Below are 19,166 nucleotides of genomic sequence, written 5' to 3'. Positions count from 1 at the left end.
CCCTCAGCCTTTCCTCATAAGACCTTCCCTCCATACCAGGCAACATCCTGGTAAATCTCCTCTGCACCCTTTCCAATGCTTCCACATCCTTCCTATAATGCGGTGACCAGAACTGTACGCAATACCCCAAGTGCGGCCGCACCAGAGTTTTGTACAGCTGCAACATGACCTCATGGCTCCGAAACTCAATCCCTCTACCAATAAAACCTAACATACTGTACGCCTTCTTAACAACGCTATCAACCTGGGTGGCAACTTTCAGTGATCTATGCACATGGACACAGAGATCTTTCTGCTCATCCACACTACCAAGAATCTTACCATTAGCCCAGTACTCTGTATTCCTGTTACTCCTTCCAAAGTGAATCACCTCACACTTTTCCGCATTAAACTCCATTTGCCACCTCTCTGCCCAGCTCTGCAGCTTATCTATGTCCCTCTGTAACCTGCAACATCCTTCCGCACTATCCACAACTCCACCGACTTTCGTGTCATCCGCAAATTTACTAACCCATCCTTCTACGTCCTCATCCAGGTCATTTATAAAAATGACAAACAGCAGTGGCCCCAAAACAGATCCTTGCGGTACACCACTAGTAACTGCACTCCAGGATGAACATTTCCCATCAACCACCACCCTCTGTCTTCTTACAGCTAGCCAATTTCTGATCCAAACCGCTAAATCACCCTCAATCCCATGCTTCAGTATTTTCTGCAATAGCCTACCGTGGGGAACCTTATCAAACACTTTACTGAAATCCATATACACCACATCAACCGCTTTACCCTCATCCACCTGTTTGGTCACCTTCTCAAAGAACTTAATAAGGTTTGTGAGGCATGACTTACCCTTCACAAAACCGTGTTGACTATCCCTAATCAAATTATTCCTTTCCAGAGGATTATAAATCCTATCTCTTATAATCCTTTCCAACACTTTACCCACAACCGAAGTAAGGCTCACTGGTCTATAATTACCAGGGTGGTCTCTACTCCCCTCCTTGAACAACGGGACAACATTTGCTATCCTCCAGTCTTCTGGCACTATTCCTGTAAACAATGACGACATAAAGGTCAAAGCCAAAGGCTCTGCAATCTCCTCCCTAGCTTCCACGAGAATCCGAGGATAAATCCCATCCGGCCCAGGGGACTTATCTATTTTCACACTTTCCAGAATTGCTAACACCTCCTCCTTCTGAACCTCAATCCCGTCTAGTCTAATAGCCTGTATCTCAGTATTCTCCTCGACAACATTGTCTTTTTCCTGTGTGAATACTGACAAAAGATATTCATTTAGCGCCTCTCCTATCTCTTCAGACTCCACGCACAACTTCCGACTACTGTCCTTGACTGGCCCTAATCTTACTCGAGTCATTCTTTTATTCCTGACGTACCTATAGAAAGCTTTAGGGTCTTCCTTGATCCTACCTGCTAAAGACTTCTCATGTCCGCTCCTGGCTCTTCTTAGCTCTCTCTTTAGGTCCTTCCTGGCTAACTTGTAACTCTCAAGCGCCCTCACTGAGCCTTCACGCCTCATCTCTACATAAGCCTCCTTCTTCCTCTTGACAAGAGATTCAACTTCTTTAGTAAACCATGGTTCCCTCGCTCAACCACTTCCTCCCTGCCTGACAGGTCCATACTTATCAAGGACATGCAGTAGCTGTTCCTTGAACAAGCTCCACATTTCAATTGTGCCCAGCCCCTGCAGTTTCCTTCTCCATCCTAAATCTTGCCTAATCGCCTCATAATTGCCTTTCCCCCAACTATAACTCTTGCCCTGCGGTATATACCTATCCCTTTCCATCGCTAAAGTAAACGTAACCGAATTGTGGTCACTATCACCAAAGTGCTCACCTACCTCCAGATCTAACACCTGGCCTGGTTCATTACCTAGTACCAAATCCAATGTGGCCTCGCCTCTTGTTGCCCTATCTACATACTGTGTCAGGAAACCCTCCTGCACACATTGGACAAAAACTGACCCATCTGAAGTACTCGAACTATAGCGTTTCCAGTCAATTTTTGGAAAGTTAAAGTCCCCCATAACAACTACCCTGTTACTTTCGCTCCTATCCAGAATCATCTTTACAATCTTTTCCTCTACATCTCTGGAACTTTTCGGAGTCCTATAGAAAACTCCCAACAGGGTGACCTCTCCTTTCCTGTTTCTAACCTCAGCCCATACTACCTCAGTAGACGAGTCCTCATCAAACGTCCTTTCTGCCACCGTAATACTGTCCTTGACTAACAATGCCACACCTCCCCCTCTTTTACCACCTTCCCTGATCTTACTGAAACATCTAAACCCCGGAACCTGCAACAACCATTCCTGTCCCTGCTTTATCCATGTCTCCGAAATGGCCACAACATTGAAGTCCCAGGTACCAACCCATGCTGCAAGTTCACCCACCTTATTCCGGATGCTCCTGGCGTTGAAGTAGACACACTTCAAACCACCTTCCTGCCTGCCGGTACGCTCCTGCGGCCTTGAAACCTTATTCATGACCTCACTACTCTCAACCTCCTGTACACTGGAGCTACAATTCAGGTTCCCATCCCCCTGCTGAATTAGTTTAAACCCTCCCGAAGAGCATTAGCAAATCTCCCCCCCAGGATATTGGTACCCCTCTGGTTCAGGTGTAGACCATCCCATTTGTAGAGGTCCCACCTACCCCAGAATGAGCCCCAATTATCCAGGTATTTGAATCCCTCCCTCCTGCACCATCCCTGTAGCCAAATGTTCAACTGCTCTCTCTCCCTATTCCTCGCCTCGCTAGCATGTGGCTCAGGTAACAAACCAGAGATAACAACTCTGTTTGTTCTAGCTCTAAGCTTCCACCCTAGCTCCTTGAATTTCTGCCTCACTTCCCTATCCCTTTTCCTACCTATGTCGTTGGTGCCTATGTGGACCACGACTTGGGGCTGCTCCCCCTCCCCCTTAAGGATCCCGAAAACACGATCCGAGACATCACGGACCCTGGCACCTGGGAGGTAACACACCAACCGCGAGTCTCTCTCGTTCCCACAGATCTCCTATCTGTCCCCCTAACTATGGAGTCCCCAATGACTGATGCTCTCCTCCTCTCCCCACTTCCCTTCTGAGCAACAGGGACAGACTCTGTGCCAGAGACCTGTACCCCATGGCTTACCCCTGGTAAGTTGTCCCCCCGGTAAGTAGTCCTACCCAACAGTTTCCAAAACAGTATACTTGTTACTGAGGGGAACGGCCACAGGGGATCCTTGCACTGTCTGCCTGTTCCCTTTCCGTCCCCTGACTTTAACCCATCTACCTTTTTCCTGTACCTGAGGTGTGACTACCTCCCTGTAATCCCTCTCAATTACCCCCTCAGCCTCCTGAATGATCCGAAGTTCATCCAGCTCCAGCTCCAGCTCCCTAACGCAGTTTCCGAGGAGCTGGAGTTGGGTGCACTTCCTGCAGATGAAGTCAGTGGGGAGACTAGTGGTGACCTTTACCTCCCACATTCTACAGGAGGAGCATGCAACTGCCCTAACATCCATTCCCACTGTTCTGAATGCTGAAAAAAAAACTAGTAACCTTGCCAAAATCGGCGCTCAGAACCTTTTTTTTGGTTAGAGGAGAATGGGTGGGAGACACTACCTAAGTAGTGTTTCGGGTAAAGCAAATTAGGTAAATCTTCAAAATCTTTGATTACAGCAGAAACATTGTGGGCAATAAGGGTTAAATTTGCAACTTCCTAGTGGTAAACAGTTTTGAAGGGATGAGTTTTTTTTTAAATTAAAAAGATGGTTTTCAAATTAGCTGGTGCCTCAGAAGGTCTGGGGTGGAGGGAAAACAGTAGGATGGGTCTTTGCTTAATCCCATGAAGTGTGCCTTCATTGAAAAAAAAAGGGTCTGGATCGCTTGATAATTTCAAATGGAATAATTTTGGCTACTAGTTTCAAAGGCCATTCATAGAACTTATCTTGGTCACTTGTTAAGAAACTTACCATTAGGGGGTTTTGACATTTTGGATCAAAAAATTGGTTCTACTTCCTGTTGAATAACTTAGTTCCCACTTCGTGCAATCACGGAAATCACGTCTTATCACAACAGGGTGTGTAAATATCATAATCTCTCTCATTCTTAACATACTGACAGTTTTGCATTAATTGATTACTTGCAGCATTATAAAAGGTTCTTAAATACTTTTCAAAGCATGCATTCGCACAATCTTAAGTTGCTCCTTCAGTGTAAATTATTGGTGTGGAGACTCTATGAGCTATTAAATTGCTCACTGAATTTGCAATGCTTAAAGGATAATAGTAACGTATTGAAAGTTAAAACTGATTAAACATAGAACGGATTGAATTTTATAGTTAATTTAGCAAGCTGGAATAATATGGTTACAGAAACTCTCATTTTGGGTATTTGTAATGAGTAGCTTTCTCAAGGGGCATATGAAAATGGCTTCCCTTTCTATTGAGGAGAAAGATTTCATTCAAAGTATTTTTCCACTGTATACGCTTGATTAAATTTTTGACAATGCAAATTTCTCAGACTCCAGACTGGTGTTTAAAAGTTGCCACAACACAGGTTACCTCAAGTTGTTCCTTCTGCGTAAATCCTTTTGTGTTCTTTCCTGAAGAGTGCCCAACAAATGTCATGACTCGCACCAGAGGGTCATGTCTGCTGAGCATCTCAGCAATCTCTTGAACACTATCCCGAAATGAGGAGAAGATCATAACACGAGTATTTACACCACTATTCTTTCCTTCAGATATTTTTGGACCTGAAAAGCAACCAAGTGTAGATAATTAGTTTAAACAGCCAACAAAGCAGAAGAAATCAGATTTATTGCACTGGAGGCAGTCCAGCGAAGGTTCACTAGGTTGATGCCAGGAGGGGGTGAATTATGAGAGGTTGAGAACATTGTCCCTCTACTCATTGGAATATGGAAGAATGAAAGGTGATCTTATTGAAGCATGCAATATTCTTAAGGTAGACTTGGCGACATCTACGTTCGGCTTGCAAAAAAGATCCTGAACTACCTGTTGCCTGCCACTTCAATGCACCAGCCTGCTCCCTGGCCAACATCTGTGTCTCTGGCTTGCTGCAGTGTTCCAGTGAAGCCCAACGCAAGCTGGAGGAACAACACCTCATTTTCAACTTGGGGACCCTACAGCCCTCCAGACTCAATATGGAGTTCAATAATTTTAGGGCCTAAACTCTCCCATGTCCCAGCCCCCTTCCCCACACACCAGGCCTTGCTACCACATAGCCTGCCATTACACACCCACTGTTGTTAGTCACTAACAGTCCCCATTAACAACTATTCACCCTCCCAGCCTGATCGTTAGCAACTCCTTTGTCTGTCCAACTGTCTTTCTGTCTCTTTGGGCTCTATCCTATCGTTTACGCCCTACTCCAGCCCCTCCCTATTTTCTGCATATAAACTGACGTTTTCCCAGCCACCATCAGTTCTGAGGAAGGGTCACCGGACCCGAAACGTTAACTCTGTTTTCTCCTTCACAAATGCTGCCAGACCTGCTGAGCTTCTCCAGCAATTTTGTTTTTGTTCCAATATTCTTAAGGGATTTGACAGGGTAGATGTGGAAAAGTTGTTTCCCTTCGAAGGAGTCTAGAACAAGAGGACATAATCTCAGAATAAGGGGCTGTATATTTAAGACAGAGATAGAGGAATTCCTTCTCTCAAAGGGAACTGAATACAGGTAGTTCTGCAATAACGAGTGTTTCGTTAACATGAATTGGCTGTAACACAATTGATGAACAGTGGACGCTGTTTGGATAACACGAACTTTCTGCTGTACAGGTATAGCAATTTCCCAATAGTGCGATTTTCTATAGCACGAGTTCACACAAGAACGCAACTATCACGTTATAGGAGAACTACCTGTATGTAAAATTCTTTACTTCAGAGGACTGTTGAAGCTAGGTCATTAAGGATATTAAGAAAATTCAAAGTACAATTTAATATGTATTTAAGTACGTATAATTACACAGACAGATTTTTAATCAATAAGGAAATCAAGAGTTATGGGGAAAAGGCAGGAAAATGGAGTTGAGCATTATGAGATCAGCCACAATCTCTGAATGGCAGAGCTGACTGGGTGAACTAAGTAGCTTACATCTGCTCCTACATCTTACAGTCTTATTGTCTTATAGTATTGATTCAAATTGGCTACTCCTAGCACACAGAGGGAATGCTGTTTGGAAAATTGAAGGGCCAAGATCAGTTTACTTGTTCATTTAAATTAAATCAAAATTGAGGACTGCAAGCAACAGTTTCCTCACCAGTGCTGAGTGTGCGCTCCACTTCCATAGTCTCCAATTGGAGGAATCATCCTCCACATAATATTTTTTGCCAATTAATTCCTTTTGAGCCTTGAACATAAAAGTTCATTAGAATATATTTTTTCAACAAAAAAAAATGGATGTTAACTGCAAAACTATTGCCCAGTGAAAGCATGTGCAACATTTCTACAACGCTATAAAACATGTTATAACTGAATTTAATTTCTGTAATTGTGCTACCACATTATTCAAACCTTCAGCATCTTTCCACCATTAAAACTCAGATGAAGAGTCTAAAGGTAACACCCAAACAGCTGGACAGGTGCAGCCACTACTTCTCATTGAAAACTCATCAACATTTGGATTTAAGATCTCTGATCATTATTGCCCATACATTCCAACACTGCAACACACACCATCCTCCACTCCCTCCGCTAATCAAATCACAAACCAAATCAAAGCCACGCTCCACCATTGTTTAATACACAGTGAAAATTCCTGGAATTCCCAGCCTAATACCATAATTGCAGCAACATCAAAATGACAACAGTATGTCAAGGAACAGGTTGGTTTCCAACTGCATCAGTGATAAATACACAAATGCCAGAAGCACCCAAACGCTGATCCTGAATAACACTACTGCGCTCAATGTCCACCATTGTTTAGATATAGAATTTGAAAGTAACAAAGTAGAGTAGACCTTTATACAATTTAACTACTTTGCAATTACAGACAATGATTAAAATTAAGACAGTCCTAAAAAAGATAATTTCAGTAAGTGATTTAGAAGAGATTTAAAATTAAAATATTATCTTAGCAAAACTTCATTGGTAAAAATTGGATAAAAAAAGAAACAAATAAATTCTTAACTTTATTTGACAAATCAATACAACAGTCTAGATACACCTTACCTCCAGATTCGGCCCAAGTCTTGAAGTGTGCCACGACAACCTCTTCAAGCTTTTGTAGTTTGGGGTGACTGTAGATGAATTGTTTTCTGTTTTCAGACCCTGAATAAAGCATTTTATGAAAGCATTTTGCTAGTGAAATAAATGTTGATAAGACACATGTGCAGAGAGTCATAATTCGAAAAGACACAAACATTTCACAATAAAGAATGATGAAATACCAAAATTACATCACAAATGAAGAAAATCTCCAGAGTCTCTCAGAGTATTAACAAATGATGGTATTTCTATGGAAAGGAAATGCTGACACTTTACTGTTCTTCGTTAGATATTCTGAACGCACACAATAGGGGAAGAGATATATAAAATAGGATTATTTAGATATAGATATATAATATATAAACTTTTGCACATACTTTTATGTAATGGAACATACAGTCCATTAGGACCAGACTAAATCTACTTATACAATGTGTAATGTTGAAAGTCAACTTTGATGTTCCATCTGGGACTTGCAACAAACATGAAAACATATTTTTGTGAGAATTAAATGTTGACTTGTATTTCATTTTCAGCACCACATTGTTCCAGAAGTGATTCAGAGAGTTAATAAATGTACAGGTCCACTCGTCTTTGAAACAAATTTATGCAAGTAGGCCATCTCACTGAGTATACCACTTAAAATTTATGGCAAAACATGGCAATAAAACTTCACGGTAGCTATCATTATAGAGCAGCACATGGCTCTAGGCACCCTGCCAATTCTCTAACAGGTCTGTACGGTCAGTTTATATCACTTTGGTTTTGTTCTATCTGCATAGAAGTTCCTCGTCTTCCAGCAGTCAGAGCACGGTGAACATAGGTATCAAAGGATGTCTTAAGTTCATTTCATAATCAGATTTTATAAGTTGAATATTTACAATTGTGTGAAAGTTCTGTGAACTGCCAGGGAAGTTTAAACCTCTGACGGGAAACTCTCCAGCATCCTGGGACCCTCACACTCACTCACGAACATGTTAAAAAAAGTTATTTAAATGCCACAAACCGTTAGCAAAGAAAGTGGCAGCTAATGTTGTGTAAAAGGAGCAAAAGGTAGAGCAAAGTGAACAAACTATTCAAATGAAAATACAAAGCATTACAGTACCAATTTGTGAATGAAAAAGGCTGCTTCCATTTGAAAACATAGCTTTCAGCTGCTCATACAACTCCCTGAAGTCAGTATTTTTGCACAGCTCACTCCGCACTCGTGTCATTCCTGTAAGAAAGTATCAGTTTCTTTTTCTCAATTTCATCATTTCAGATGTGTGAAGTGTGTAAAACACACAACTCTTACAAAAAATGAAGCACCTCTATTTATAAAATCTGCTAAATCTTTATTCAAGAGGGCTAATGTAAAAGCACAATACCAGAGAAAAAAAAATTTAACATTTGAAAATGCTCCAACGTAAAGTCCTGTTTGTTTCAGGAAACGAGAGTTTGCAACTAAACTTTAGGAACAGAACAGAGAATCAGATCGGTTCATCAAACAGACTACTTTCTCAGAATCATGCGTATTTTGCCTCATAAATCCCATCAAATATACGCAATGTACCATATGAGAGTTCACAGTAATTGTGCCTTCCTCTCTTTTCTACATTCCTTCAAAGGATAACCTTTTTATTTAGTTTATTCAGGTGTGGACATTGACAGCTAGGGCAACATTTCTTGCACATCCCATTTGCCCCTCGAGGTACTGGTGAGCGGTCTTCTTGATCCACTGTAGTCTTTGCTATAACTACACCCATAGTAATGTTTAGAAGGGTTTTCCAGGATTTTGACTTATCAACAGTGAAAGAATGGCGATATTGTGTGCCAAGTCAGGATGATGTATGACTTGAAGGGGAAACTGCAGGTTGTGCTGTTGCCATATGTCTGCTGCACTTGTCCTTCTAGTAGGTAGTGATCTGACGTTTGGAAAGTGCTGTTGAAGAGGTCTTGGTGACATTACTGCAGTGCAACTTGCAGTTGGTAGACATTGCTACCACTGCACATTTAAGGTGAAACGAATGCATGTTCCTGGCTAAGATCAAACTTCTTGAATGCTGTTAAAGCCATATTCACCCAAGCCACTGACACTTTTGACTTGTATCCTGTAGATGGTGGACAGACATTGGGAAAACAGAAATTGAGCTACTCGCCACAGAATTCCTAATCTTTGACCTGCTTTTGTAGCTACAGTATTCGTAGGACTGGCCCAGTTCAGTTTCTGGTCAATGGTAACCCACCCAGCAGTAACGATGCCACTGAATATCAAGGAGCAATGGTTAGATTCTCTCCTTTCAAAAAAAAACGAATTCATGCTGGAAATCAGAAACAGACAGAAACTTCTGCGAAACGCAACAGGTCGGCAGCACCTGTGGACAGAAAGCAAAACTAAAATTTCCGGTCCAGTGACCCTTCTTCAAAAACGCCTTGGTGTCAAGGTCAGTCACTCTCAACTGTCCTCTGGAGTTCAGGACATATGTCCATGTTTGGACCAAAGCTATATTGAGGTCAAGAATGGTCACTCCTGTTAATACTGTCAAAGGACTCATCATTGACAGTTGGTGAGGTCAAAGTCAAGCAGATTCTGCCCTGCTCTTAGTCCCCTCACCACCTATCACACTCAGTCTTGCAGCTGTATCCTTTAGAGGTCTACCACCCAGAGTGTATTGTGTCCTTGACACCATCTGTGCTTCCTCCAAATGGTATTCAACACAAGCATGTGCTGATTCATTAATACAAGTCGGGGGATAGGGGCACAAGAGACAGAAAAAGATTGCAAGAGCAATGAGAGCTCATGAGACCAACTGAAGAACATGAGAAAGTGCGAGAGAGCATGACAACATGACAACGAATGAGCAAGAAGACATGATGGTGATGTCTGGCTCAGTCATATGTAAGGACTCATACTTTCGGATGTTGCGGACAAGTTTGTGGAACACTTCTCCCAACATTAGCACAAGCCCATACACAATACTAAGGAGGATGATTCAATGTTGACAGGAGTTTGCTATTTTCGTTTCTAGCAGTTATCCCCTTCCTAGGTAGGCCATCCACTTGTGTTCCATTGGTTAGATTTTGTAGTGGTTTGATATAAAAAGTGGCTTGCTAGGTCATTTCAGAGAAAGTGAAATGACATCAACAAAACTGCACATCTGTGGAGTCACGTGCAGGCCAGATGAGGGAAGGGGCAGATTTCTTTCCCTGTTATTAGTGAACCAGATGGATTTTTACAACAATTGACAATGGTTACATAATTATCATTAAAGCTAGCTTTTAAAGCCAGATTTTATTGAAATAAAAGCTCACCACCTGCCGTGTTGGGATTTAAACCAAAATCCCCATTTGGCTGGGGATCCGAATTACTAGTCCATTAGACAGTACATTATGCCATCTCTTCATCCTGTAGCTCTTAAACAATTTCTCAAGAATATTTAATTATTTCTGTATGTTTTTGCACTATTGTCTTAAATCAGCTGTACACATTTTGAAAACATATTTTGCTCTAAGTCTACTTAAGAGTTTTAATCAGTTTTACTGGATTCATATAACAGAAGAAGACCATGTGAATGAAATAATTAAGAGTGCAGTCAGCACCAAAGCAAGGGCACTCGCCACTAATTTTTAAGTAAGTCTCGTTGACCGTGCTGTCAACTCTAGCAAGAACTTTGCCTCTGTCACTGAGAGTAATATGGCAATTGTTTGCAGCATCCTGTACTGAAGCTGGAGCAATGACATCAGACTGCTTGGGCAGTTTGATGACAATAACATTGAAAGATTTCACACATACATACAACAAAAAAAATTGGCATATAAAATGGGAAGGTAGAAACTAAAATACTCAAATTTCAAAATAATTTTTAAAGTTTTGCTAAAAGAATCTGAATTATTAGGATTCTATAGCAAAGGTACTTTCTAAAACCAGGACTGTCATTCATCAGATTTTATTAATTCCAACTGTTTGAAAATCAATTACAACTGGTTGTATGAAATGCAAAGTTTTAATGGCATTTCTAACAGTGATGTAGAAATGGGAATGAAGTTCTTCCTGATTTCAATGGCTTGGACAGAAAAACAGCACAACCAGCAGAGTGTTAAACTGAAATTTCAAGATTTCCACATTAAATCAGTACATGCCAACATCCTAAAACAAAAACAGAAATTGCTGAAAAAACTTAGCAGGTCTGGCAGCATCTGTGGTAAGAAAACAATTTATGTTTCGAATCCATTGACCCTTCTAAGGAAGTTAGGCAGACAAAAGGTATGGTTGATAGTAAATCAGGGAAGGAGAAAAACTAATAGGGACAATGTGTGGGTGAAAATGGATTGGCTCTGCTGAAAGCAGACCGTATCATGACAGGACCTGGGATGTGTGTGAGGGTAAAGGACATGGAGGGTGATGTTCAGGCTCTAAAATTGAGTTTGAATTCTGATGGCTACACGCTCCTTAAGTGGAAAACAAGACGCTGTTGTTCCAGCTTGCACTGAGCCACAGTGGTGTACTGCAACGGGACCTAGACAGAAATGGTGGCAGGGAACACAGTGGTGTGTTGAAGTGGCAGGCAACTGTAAGTAAAGGAGTCAGCCAGTCTACGTTTCATCTCCCCAAATACACACTAGATGAAGCGAAGCGCGGTAAATCACCACTGTCATCAGTGAGGTGCACAGACTCTTGTATATTAAGGAGGGGGGAAGTAAATGGGCATGTGTTACCATTTCCGCAATTAGAATGAGAGAGATATACAGCACAGAAACAGACCCTTCAGTCCAACTCGTCCATGCCAACCAGATATCCGCTATAAATCTAGTCCCATTTGCCAGCATTTGGCCCATATCCCTCTAAACCCTTCCTATTCATCTACCCATCCAGATGCCTTTTAAATGATGTAATTGTACCAACCTCCACCACTTCATCTGGAAACTCATTCCACATACGCAACACCCTCTGCGTGAAAAAGTTGCCCCATAGGTCCCTTTTATATCTTTCCCCCTCACCTTAAACCGATGCCCTCTAGTTTTGGACTCCCACACGCCAGGGAAAAGACCTTGGCTATTCACCCCATCCATGCCCCTCATGAATTTATAAACCTCGATAAGGTCACCTCTCAACCTCCGACACTCCAGGGAAAATAGCCCCAGCCCATTCTGACTCTCCCAAAAGCTCAAACCCTCCATCCCTGGCAACATCCTCGTAAATCTTTTCTGAACCTTTTCAAGTTTTACAACATCCCTCCTGTAGCAGGGAGACCAGAATTGAATGTACTACTTCAAAAGTGGCTGAACCAATGTCATATACAGCCACAACATGACCTCCCAACACGTATACTCAATGCACTGACCAATAAAGCCAAATGCCTTCTTCACTATCCTATCTACCTGCGACTCCACTTTCAAGGATCTATGAACCTACACTCCAAGGTCTCTTTGTTTAGCAACACTCCCCAGGGCCTTACCATTAAGTGAATAAGTCCTGCCCTGGTTTGCCTTTCCAAAATGCAGCACCTCACATTTGTCTAAATTAAAATCCATCTGCCACTCCCTGGCCCACTGACCTATCTGATCAAGGTGCCATTGTATTCTGAGGTAACCTTCTTCACTGTCCACTATACCTCCAATTTTAGTATCATCTGCCAACTTACTAACCATACTTCTTATGTTCAAATCCAAATCATTTATATAAAAATGACAAAAAAGTAATGGGCCCAGCACCAATCCTTGTGGCACACCACTGGTCACAGCCCTCCAGTCTGAAAAACAACCCTCCACCACCACCTTCCGTCTTCTACCTTTCAGCCAGTTCTCCCTATAAGGAGCGATGATGTGGGGAGATGTTAGGATGGAGGAATGGATCACAGGGTTGCAGAGGAAACAACCCCTGTGGAATGCTGACAAGGGAGGGGAGGGGAATGCTTCTGGCGGTGGCATCCCACTGGAGGTCACCAGAATACCGGCCTATGATCCTTTAGATGCGGATGCTAGTAGAGAGAGAAGTCAGGACCAGGGATACCCCTATAGGTATGGTGGGAGGGAAGAGAAGGGTGAGCGTAGAAGTGTGGGAAATGGGTTGGACACAGCTAAGGGTCCTGTCAACCACAGTGGCAGGGAATCTTTGGTTAAGGAAGAAGGTGGTCATTTCTGAGACTCCCCTGCAGAAGGTAGCATCAAACAGATGCAATAGACAGAGAAACTTCCCTCAACAAGTCTATACTGACTGTTTATTGCATATTAAATGCCATGAGCATCAATTAAGTAAACTATTGTAAATTACTCTGCTCCTTTGGGTCATTACCTTTGGATCCATCCATAATGCCTTCCAAATAGCTGTATAATGATCGCATTCCCATTTGTAACAGAAGTTCATATCCGTGATAAAGACTAATGCAAACAGCATAATCTCCTTCCACCATACCTCGTTGAGCTCCCTGAAACATTCATGAAAATTAGGTCAGTGGAATGACAAGCACTTGATAGCACTTATTACTAACACATGCCTATCACTGTGGAAATAGGCAATAGGCTTAGACAGTGTATGTGATTTCAACTCGTGGGCTGAATTTTGTAGAGCCTGCTGGGATGACCAAGAATGAAGGCACAAGAGGAGTTTCTCAGTGGGCTGTGTATTAGATTCCTGACATCTAAGCAATTAAATCAGCAGCAGATATGTAACAAAACTTACACATTAGCAGCAGGAGACTTGCTCCTTTGCTTAATTGCCCACTTGTATATTATATAAATGCAATTTGATTTGCCACCTCAATTTATTGAAACTCATGCACCTATTGTTTATTGCATATTAAATGCCATGAGCATTAACTTGTGTAATCCACCCAATGAAAGCTGATATAAAAACAAAGTGCCGGAGAAACTCTGCATATCTAGCAGCATCTATGAAAAGTTAACACTTCAAGTCCAATATGATTCATCTTTAGAATGGAAGCAGGCTTAAAAAGATGTTTTTTATGCTGTGGAAAATGGGGGCAAATGCAGATGTTAAAAGTGCCTCATTGCTGAAGGCAAAGAGAGGGCTAATGATAATAGAGAAGGAAAGGATACAGATGTTAATAGGAGGTGTTCTGAGTAGAAAACAGGTTAGCTCTGCCAGAAGTAAGCCTATGCATAAAATACAGCTTGGGGGTGTCAGACAATCAAAACTGAGGTCAACGTTCATGGTCTGAAGATGTGGATCTCAATATCCAGAACGGAAGGCTGTAAAGTGCCGAAGCAGAAAACACAGATTGCTTTGGGCTTTCCTGAAACACTACAGCAGGTCTAGGACAGAAGAAAAGTTAGCTTGACAGTACAATGGTGTTTGAAATGACAAACAGCTGGAAGGTCGGGGTTATTTTTGCTGACAGAGGTGTTCTGCAAAGCGCTCACCTCAGCTCTATTTGATTTCACCAATGTCAAAGAAATCCTATTTTGGCAGCAAATACAGTTTACCAGATGGAAAGTAGGCCAATCAAATCCATGCTTTACCTGGCAAGTACATTTGAGACCTCGGACAATGAGGAAGGAGATAGCAAAGGGCAAATGTAACATGTTTTGTGATTACGTGCAAAGATTTATGTGGGGGTCCACAGAACAGTGGCGTAAGGAGTGAAGGAAGGAACCTGGGTATAGTATAGTTTATGGTAACTGCAGAATGCTGCCAGAGGAGGGAATGGAAGTGTGTGTTTGGTGGTGATCCTGCTGGCATTGGCAGAGGATGATCCTTTGAATGCAGAAGTTGCTGGAGTAGAAAGTGAGTGGGGGAATATTATCATTGTTCTGGAAGGGAGGAGTGCAGAAGTGCAAGAAATGTGTCAAACAGTTGACATCTCTATTAACAAAACAAATACTGGTGGTGGGGTGGGGTGGGGTTTCCTCAGTTAAGGGAAAGGAAGACAGAAGCGGACGACTGTCTGTGTGAAGTTTGCACATTCTCCCCGTGTCGGCATGGGTTTCCTCCCACAATCCAAAAGATGTGCAGGCTAGGTGGATTGGCCATGCTACATTGCCTAGTGTCCAGGGATGTGTAGATCGGGGGGATGGGTCTGGGTCTGGGTGGACTTGTTGGGCCGAAGGGCCTGTTTCCACACTATAGGGATTCTGTGATTAAGAAGCACTCCTGTGGAAGGGAGCATTATTATAACAGATGTGATAGAGATGGAAAACCAGAAGAACGGGATAGAATTTTAAAGGAAGCAGGGTGTGAGGAATTGCAGTCAATGCAACTGTGGCAGTGGGTCTGTAAACGGATATTAATGGATAGCCAATAGAATCAAAAGTCAAAGCAGTGTCAGAGATGGATCGGGTGAAGGAGGAGAATTCAGAAAGTACCACTGATGCTGTTATTGATGTACCACAGAAAGAGTTTTGGGAGAAGAGCCAAGTGTAGATTGCTCCACATACCCCACAAAGAGACAAGTATAACTGGGTCCCATGCAGGTAGCCATAGTCAAACCTTTCCCTTGGAGAAAGTGAGACATATTAAAGAAGAAATTGTTCAAAGTAACCAGGCTGAAGGAGGGGAGTGGCAGATGGAGACTCCCATCAGGCCTCCTTTCAAAGGCAAAGCAGAGAGCACTCGGACCCTTCAGATGGGAATAGCAGTGCAGATAGACTGTGCAACTGGGGCCAGAAATCTAGAAACTGTGAAAGTGATGCAAAACATTAGAAAAAATGACAAATGCAATGGGAAGAGACTAGATATGGAGAGATAAAAATAAAAGTCAAGATAAGAAAAAGCAATTTCAGTGGGACTGGCCAGGTGTAAACAATGCATCTGCCAGTGCAGTGTTGTTTGCAGGCTTTGGGAAGAATGTAGAAGAGGGATATGTGGGGCTGGAGAAAATGAAGCAAAAAGTTGTGGGAGGAAGATCTCTAGAAGATGAAGCACTGGGCCCAAAATTTAAAGGGATTACATAAACTAAAATGCAGATAGGCTGTCCAACAAAAAGCAATATCACAGATCAGTCCCTAAGGAGCGCACACTTAGCAGGATGCCCTTCTTCATCCTTAAGCTGTGTAGGAGATGTGCCAGTTAAACCTGCTGAAGCCACCAACTGATCAGAGTGACAGGAGAAGAATCTGCTCCTTAGGGTTCAGAAAAATGATATATTATTTTTGACCCGGAGATTCAAATTGCAGAGCTTCCTTAAAAATCCTGCAAGACAATTTCCAAATGCAACACGGAACTGGTTGCCCTTAAATATGGAGCATCTCCAGCACAGCTCCTTCGCAATACAGGTTTCTTGATATCAGAGTTGCCATTACAACATGATCTGACGGTGAGTCCATGTAACCCAAATTTATGCGTTTGCCACTTTGTCCACATTCAACTGACTGTCATGGACCTAAGCCAGAGCCCCAATGACTTGTATGCATGCCTGCCAGCAAGTGCCACAATAGTCAACTAAACCCCGTTCTTTCCATGTACACTTAAGAATGGAAAAAAAAATTCTCCATCTTAACCACTTTTACAAATTGTCAGAAAATAATAAAGCCCAGAACTAAACATAACTACTTTTAAAATACTACCAGTCACTAACTGACTTTTCACTCAAATGATGCTAGTAACACTGGAGAAGGATGAATTTCATGCTCAAGAACATCTCATTGTAAAGAAGGGTACTTAACAGATTAATAAATAAGAAACACAGAAATTGCTTGAAAAGTTATCAGGTCTGGTGGCATCTGTGGAGAGAAAGCAGGGTTAATGTTTTCTTCCTCAGAACTCATTTTTAGAATTGATAAAACAACATTTTCTGAAGAAGGGTCATTGGACCTGATACATTAACTCTGCTTTCTCTCCACAAAATGCTGCTAGACCTGAACAAAGATTTTCCAGCAATTTCTGTTTTTGTACCAGAAAATTTAGGCCTTGCTCATGCAAGAGTAAATGACATTTCTTTTTAAATACAGCATGATAATTCTTACTATCAAGCAAACTCACTGGCATTGAAAGTTAACTTCTTTTTAAACTTATGCTTGGGATGTTGCTACTAGTATCGTTGATTGTTAATTGCCCTCGAGAAGGTGATCATGAGCCAACTCTTTGAAATACTGCAGTCCAAGCAGTGTAGGTAAACCTAGTGTTGTATCATTATAAAATGGCGACGAAAGGATTAGTTATACCTGCTACATAATCTATTAAACATGTTATGACGATAAAAAGAGGCTATTTACCATAATGTTTGTTGGAGGATTTTTTCTAAACTGTTCCCGTGACAGAACAATTTGGTATTTGGTTAAAGTTGCTATATCTTTATGAATTAGGGCTCCAGCCTTAAGTAGGCGTTGTGTAAATGATTCCAAGACCTATAATTAAAGCACAGAACATTGTCATTTTAATTAAAAAGTATTTTAAAATTTGCAGGTTTAACATTGAACAAAGTATTATCCATTGCCAGCAGATAATATTAATAGCTCAAAACCACTTGGTTCTCATTCCAATCAAATAGCAACATCCATTCCGCCACCATCAACATACTGCAGAAAACATAATGCTGAGTTGTTTCTTGAAGTGCAACAACCATTGGAAAAATTGAAACCTACCTTCTCAATTGACTCAGCAACAAACTTGACCTTATCCTACAATATATAAAATTACCAACTTCCATACTCTTCACTGGGGCCTGTTAAAACAGCTGCTATTAAACATCTCAATGAAAGTTAGCTACAGGCAAATACATGTGAAACTGTGTCCACTTTTTCATTTGCTGTTACATTCACAGCTTTTGTATTTTGATGCAGTTCAAGTGGTTGATTTAGCAAATTTGAATCCGCCTTCTTCTAGCACTGCTGTACTACTTTCAATTTATCCAGGAAACTCAGTTCATAGCCACCTGGTCTTTGTTATTGTTCAAATTGGAATTAATTAATTATCTCAAGTCACTTAAAATAGAGAGTTGTAGAATCAAACAGCATGGAAACAAGTCCTTCAGCCAAACTCATCCATGCCGAACAGGTTTTTTAAACTACTTAGTTCCAGTTGCCCGTGTTTGGCCCAAATCCCTCTAAATCTTTCCTATCCGTGAACCTGGCAAAGTGTCTTTTAAAATGCTGTAAATTGTACCCACCTCTATCACTTCTTCTGGCAGCTCATTCCATATACACACCACCCTCTGTGTGAAAAAGTTGACCCTTAAGTCCCTTTTAAATCTTTCCCCTCTCACCTTAAACCTAGGCTGTCTAGTTGTGGATTTCTTTACCTTGGCTATTCCCCTTATCTATGTCCCTCATGACTTTATAAACCTCTGTACGATCATCCCTCAGCCTCTTACGTTCCTCCTCTGAAGCTCCTTTGAGAAAAGTCGCTGCTTATCCAGCCTCTCCTTATAACTCAAACCTTCCAGTCTTGGTAACATCCTTGTACATCTTTTTTACACCCTCTTAATAACATCCTTCCTATAACAGGGCAACCAGAAGTGTACGCAGTACTCCAAATGTGGCCTTAGCAATATCTTGTACAGTGTAAATTGTAACCCCAACCAGAAAATCAGCTCTCACTGTTTAAAGAACGTTTGAGGCAATACATTTATCAAAAGGAGTTTGGGGAACAAAGTTAGAACAGTAATAACATAAGGCACTTAAAAATTATAACTAGAAGGCTCACATCATCTCAAAATATACTGAATAAAAAGTATTGTTACCCAGGCTTCTGTTTTTTTTTCCTGTATGGAGCATACACCAGAAAAATTGCCATTCATTTATAGCTTCAATCTGGTATAAAAACAACATTGCTACCTTCATAAATTGTTGGGAAAACTTCAAAACGAAAAGGTCTGGTTGAAAGAATTAGGCTGTGCTAAATTAAGTAACAATAAACATTTGCGAGGACCACAAAATATAACTGAAAACTATTTAAAATTACACGGCTAGAGAAAGAGGGCAGAGAGAGAGGCATCTCTCAAATGATACTAATCATACAGATAGACAAGAGTTCTCAAATGGGTGTGGACACAAATTCGAAAGAAGCAGAC

General features: G+C 41.5%; 1 protein-coding gene across 1 annotated transcript in view; it reads right to left on the bottom strand.

Moving 5' to 3' along the window:
- LOC109928837 (FA complementation group M) overlaps positions 1-19,166 on the bottom strand; it is a 102,825-nt gene that overhangs the window by 82,682 nt on the left and 977 nt on the right. The window contains exons 2-6 of the mRNA XM_048600081.1: positions 17,371-17,502; positions 13,493-13,625; positions 8,327-8,437; positions 7,186-7,284; positions 4,561-4,751 (exon numbers count right to left, since the gene is read on the bottom strand). Of these exons, the coding sequence (XP_048456038.1) occupies positions 4,561-4,751; positions 7,186-7,284; positions 8,327-8,437; positions 13,493-13,625; positions 17,371-17,502 (666 nt within the window). The remainder of the gene's footprint in view (positions 1-4,560; positions 4,752-7,185; positions 7,285-8,326; positions 8,438-13,492; positions 13,626-17,370; positions 17,503-19,166) is intronic.

Source organism: Rhincodon typus, chromosome 8 (assembly GCF_021869965.1).
Source record: "Rhincodon typus isolate 14 chromosome 8, sRhiTyp1.1, whole genome shotgun sequence".
In the NCBI taxonomy this organism is placed as follows: Eukaryota; Metazoa; Chordata; class Chondrichthyes; order Orectolobiformes; family Rhincodontidae; genus Rhincodon; species Rhincodon typus.
Note: the sequence above shows the minus strand (reverse complement) of the source record. Positions and strands in the feature narration are given on the sequence as shown.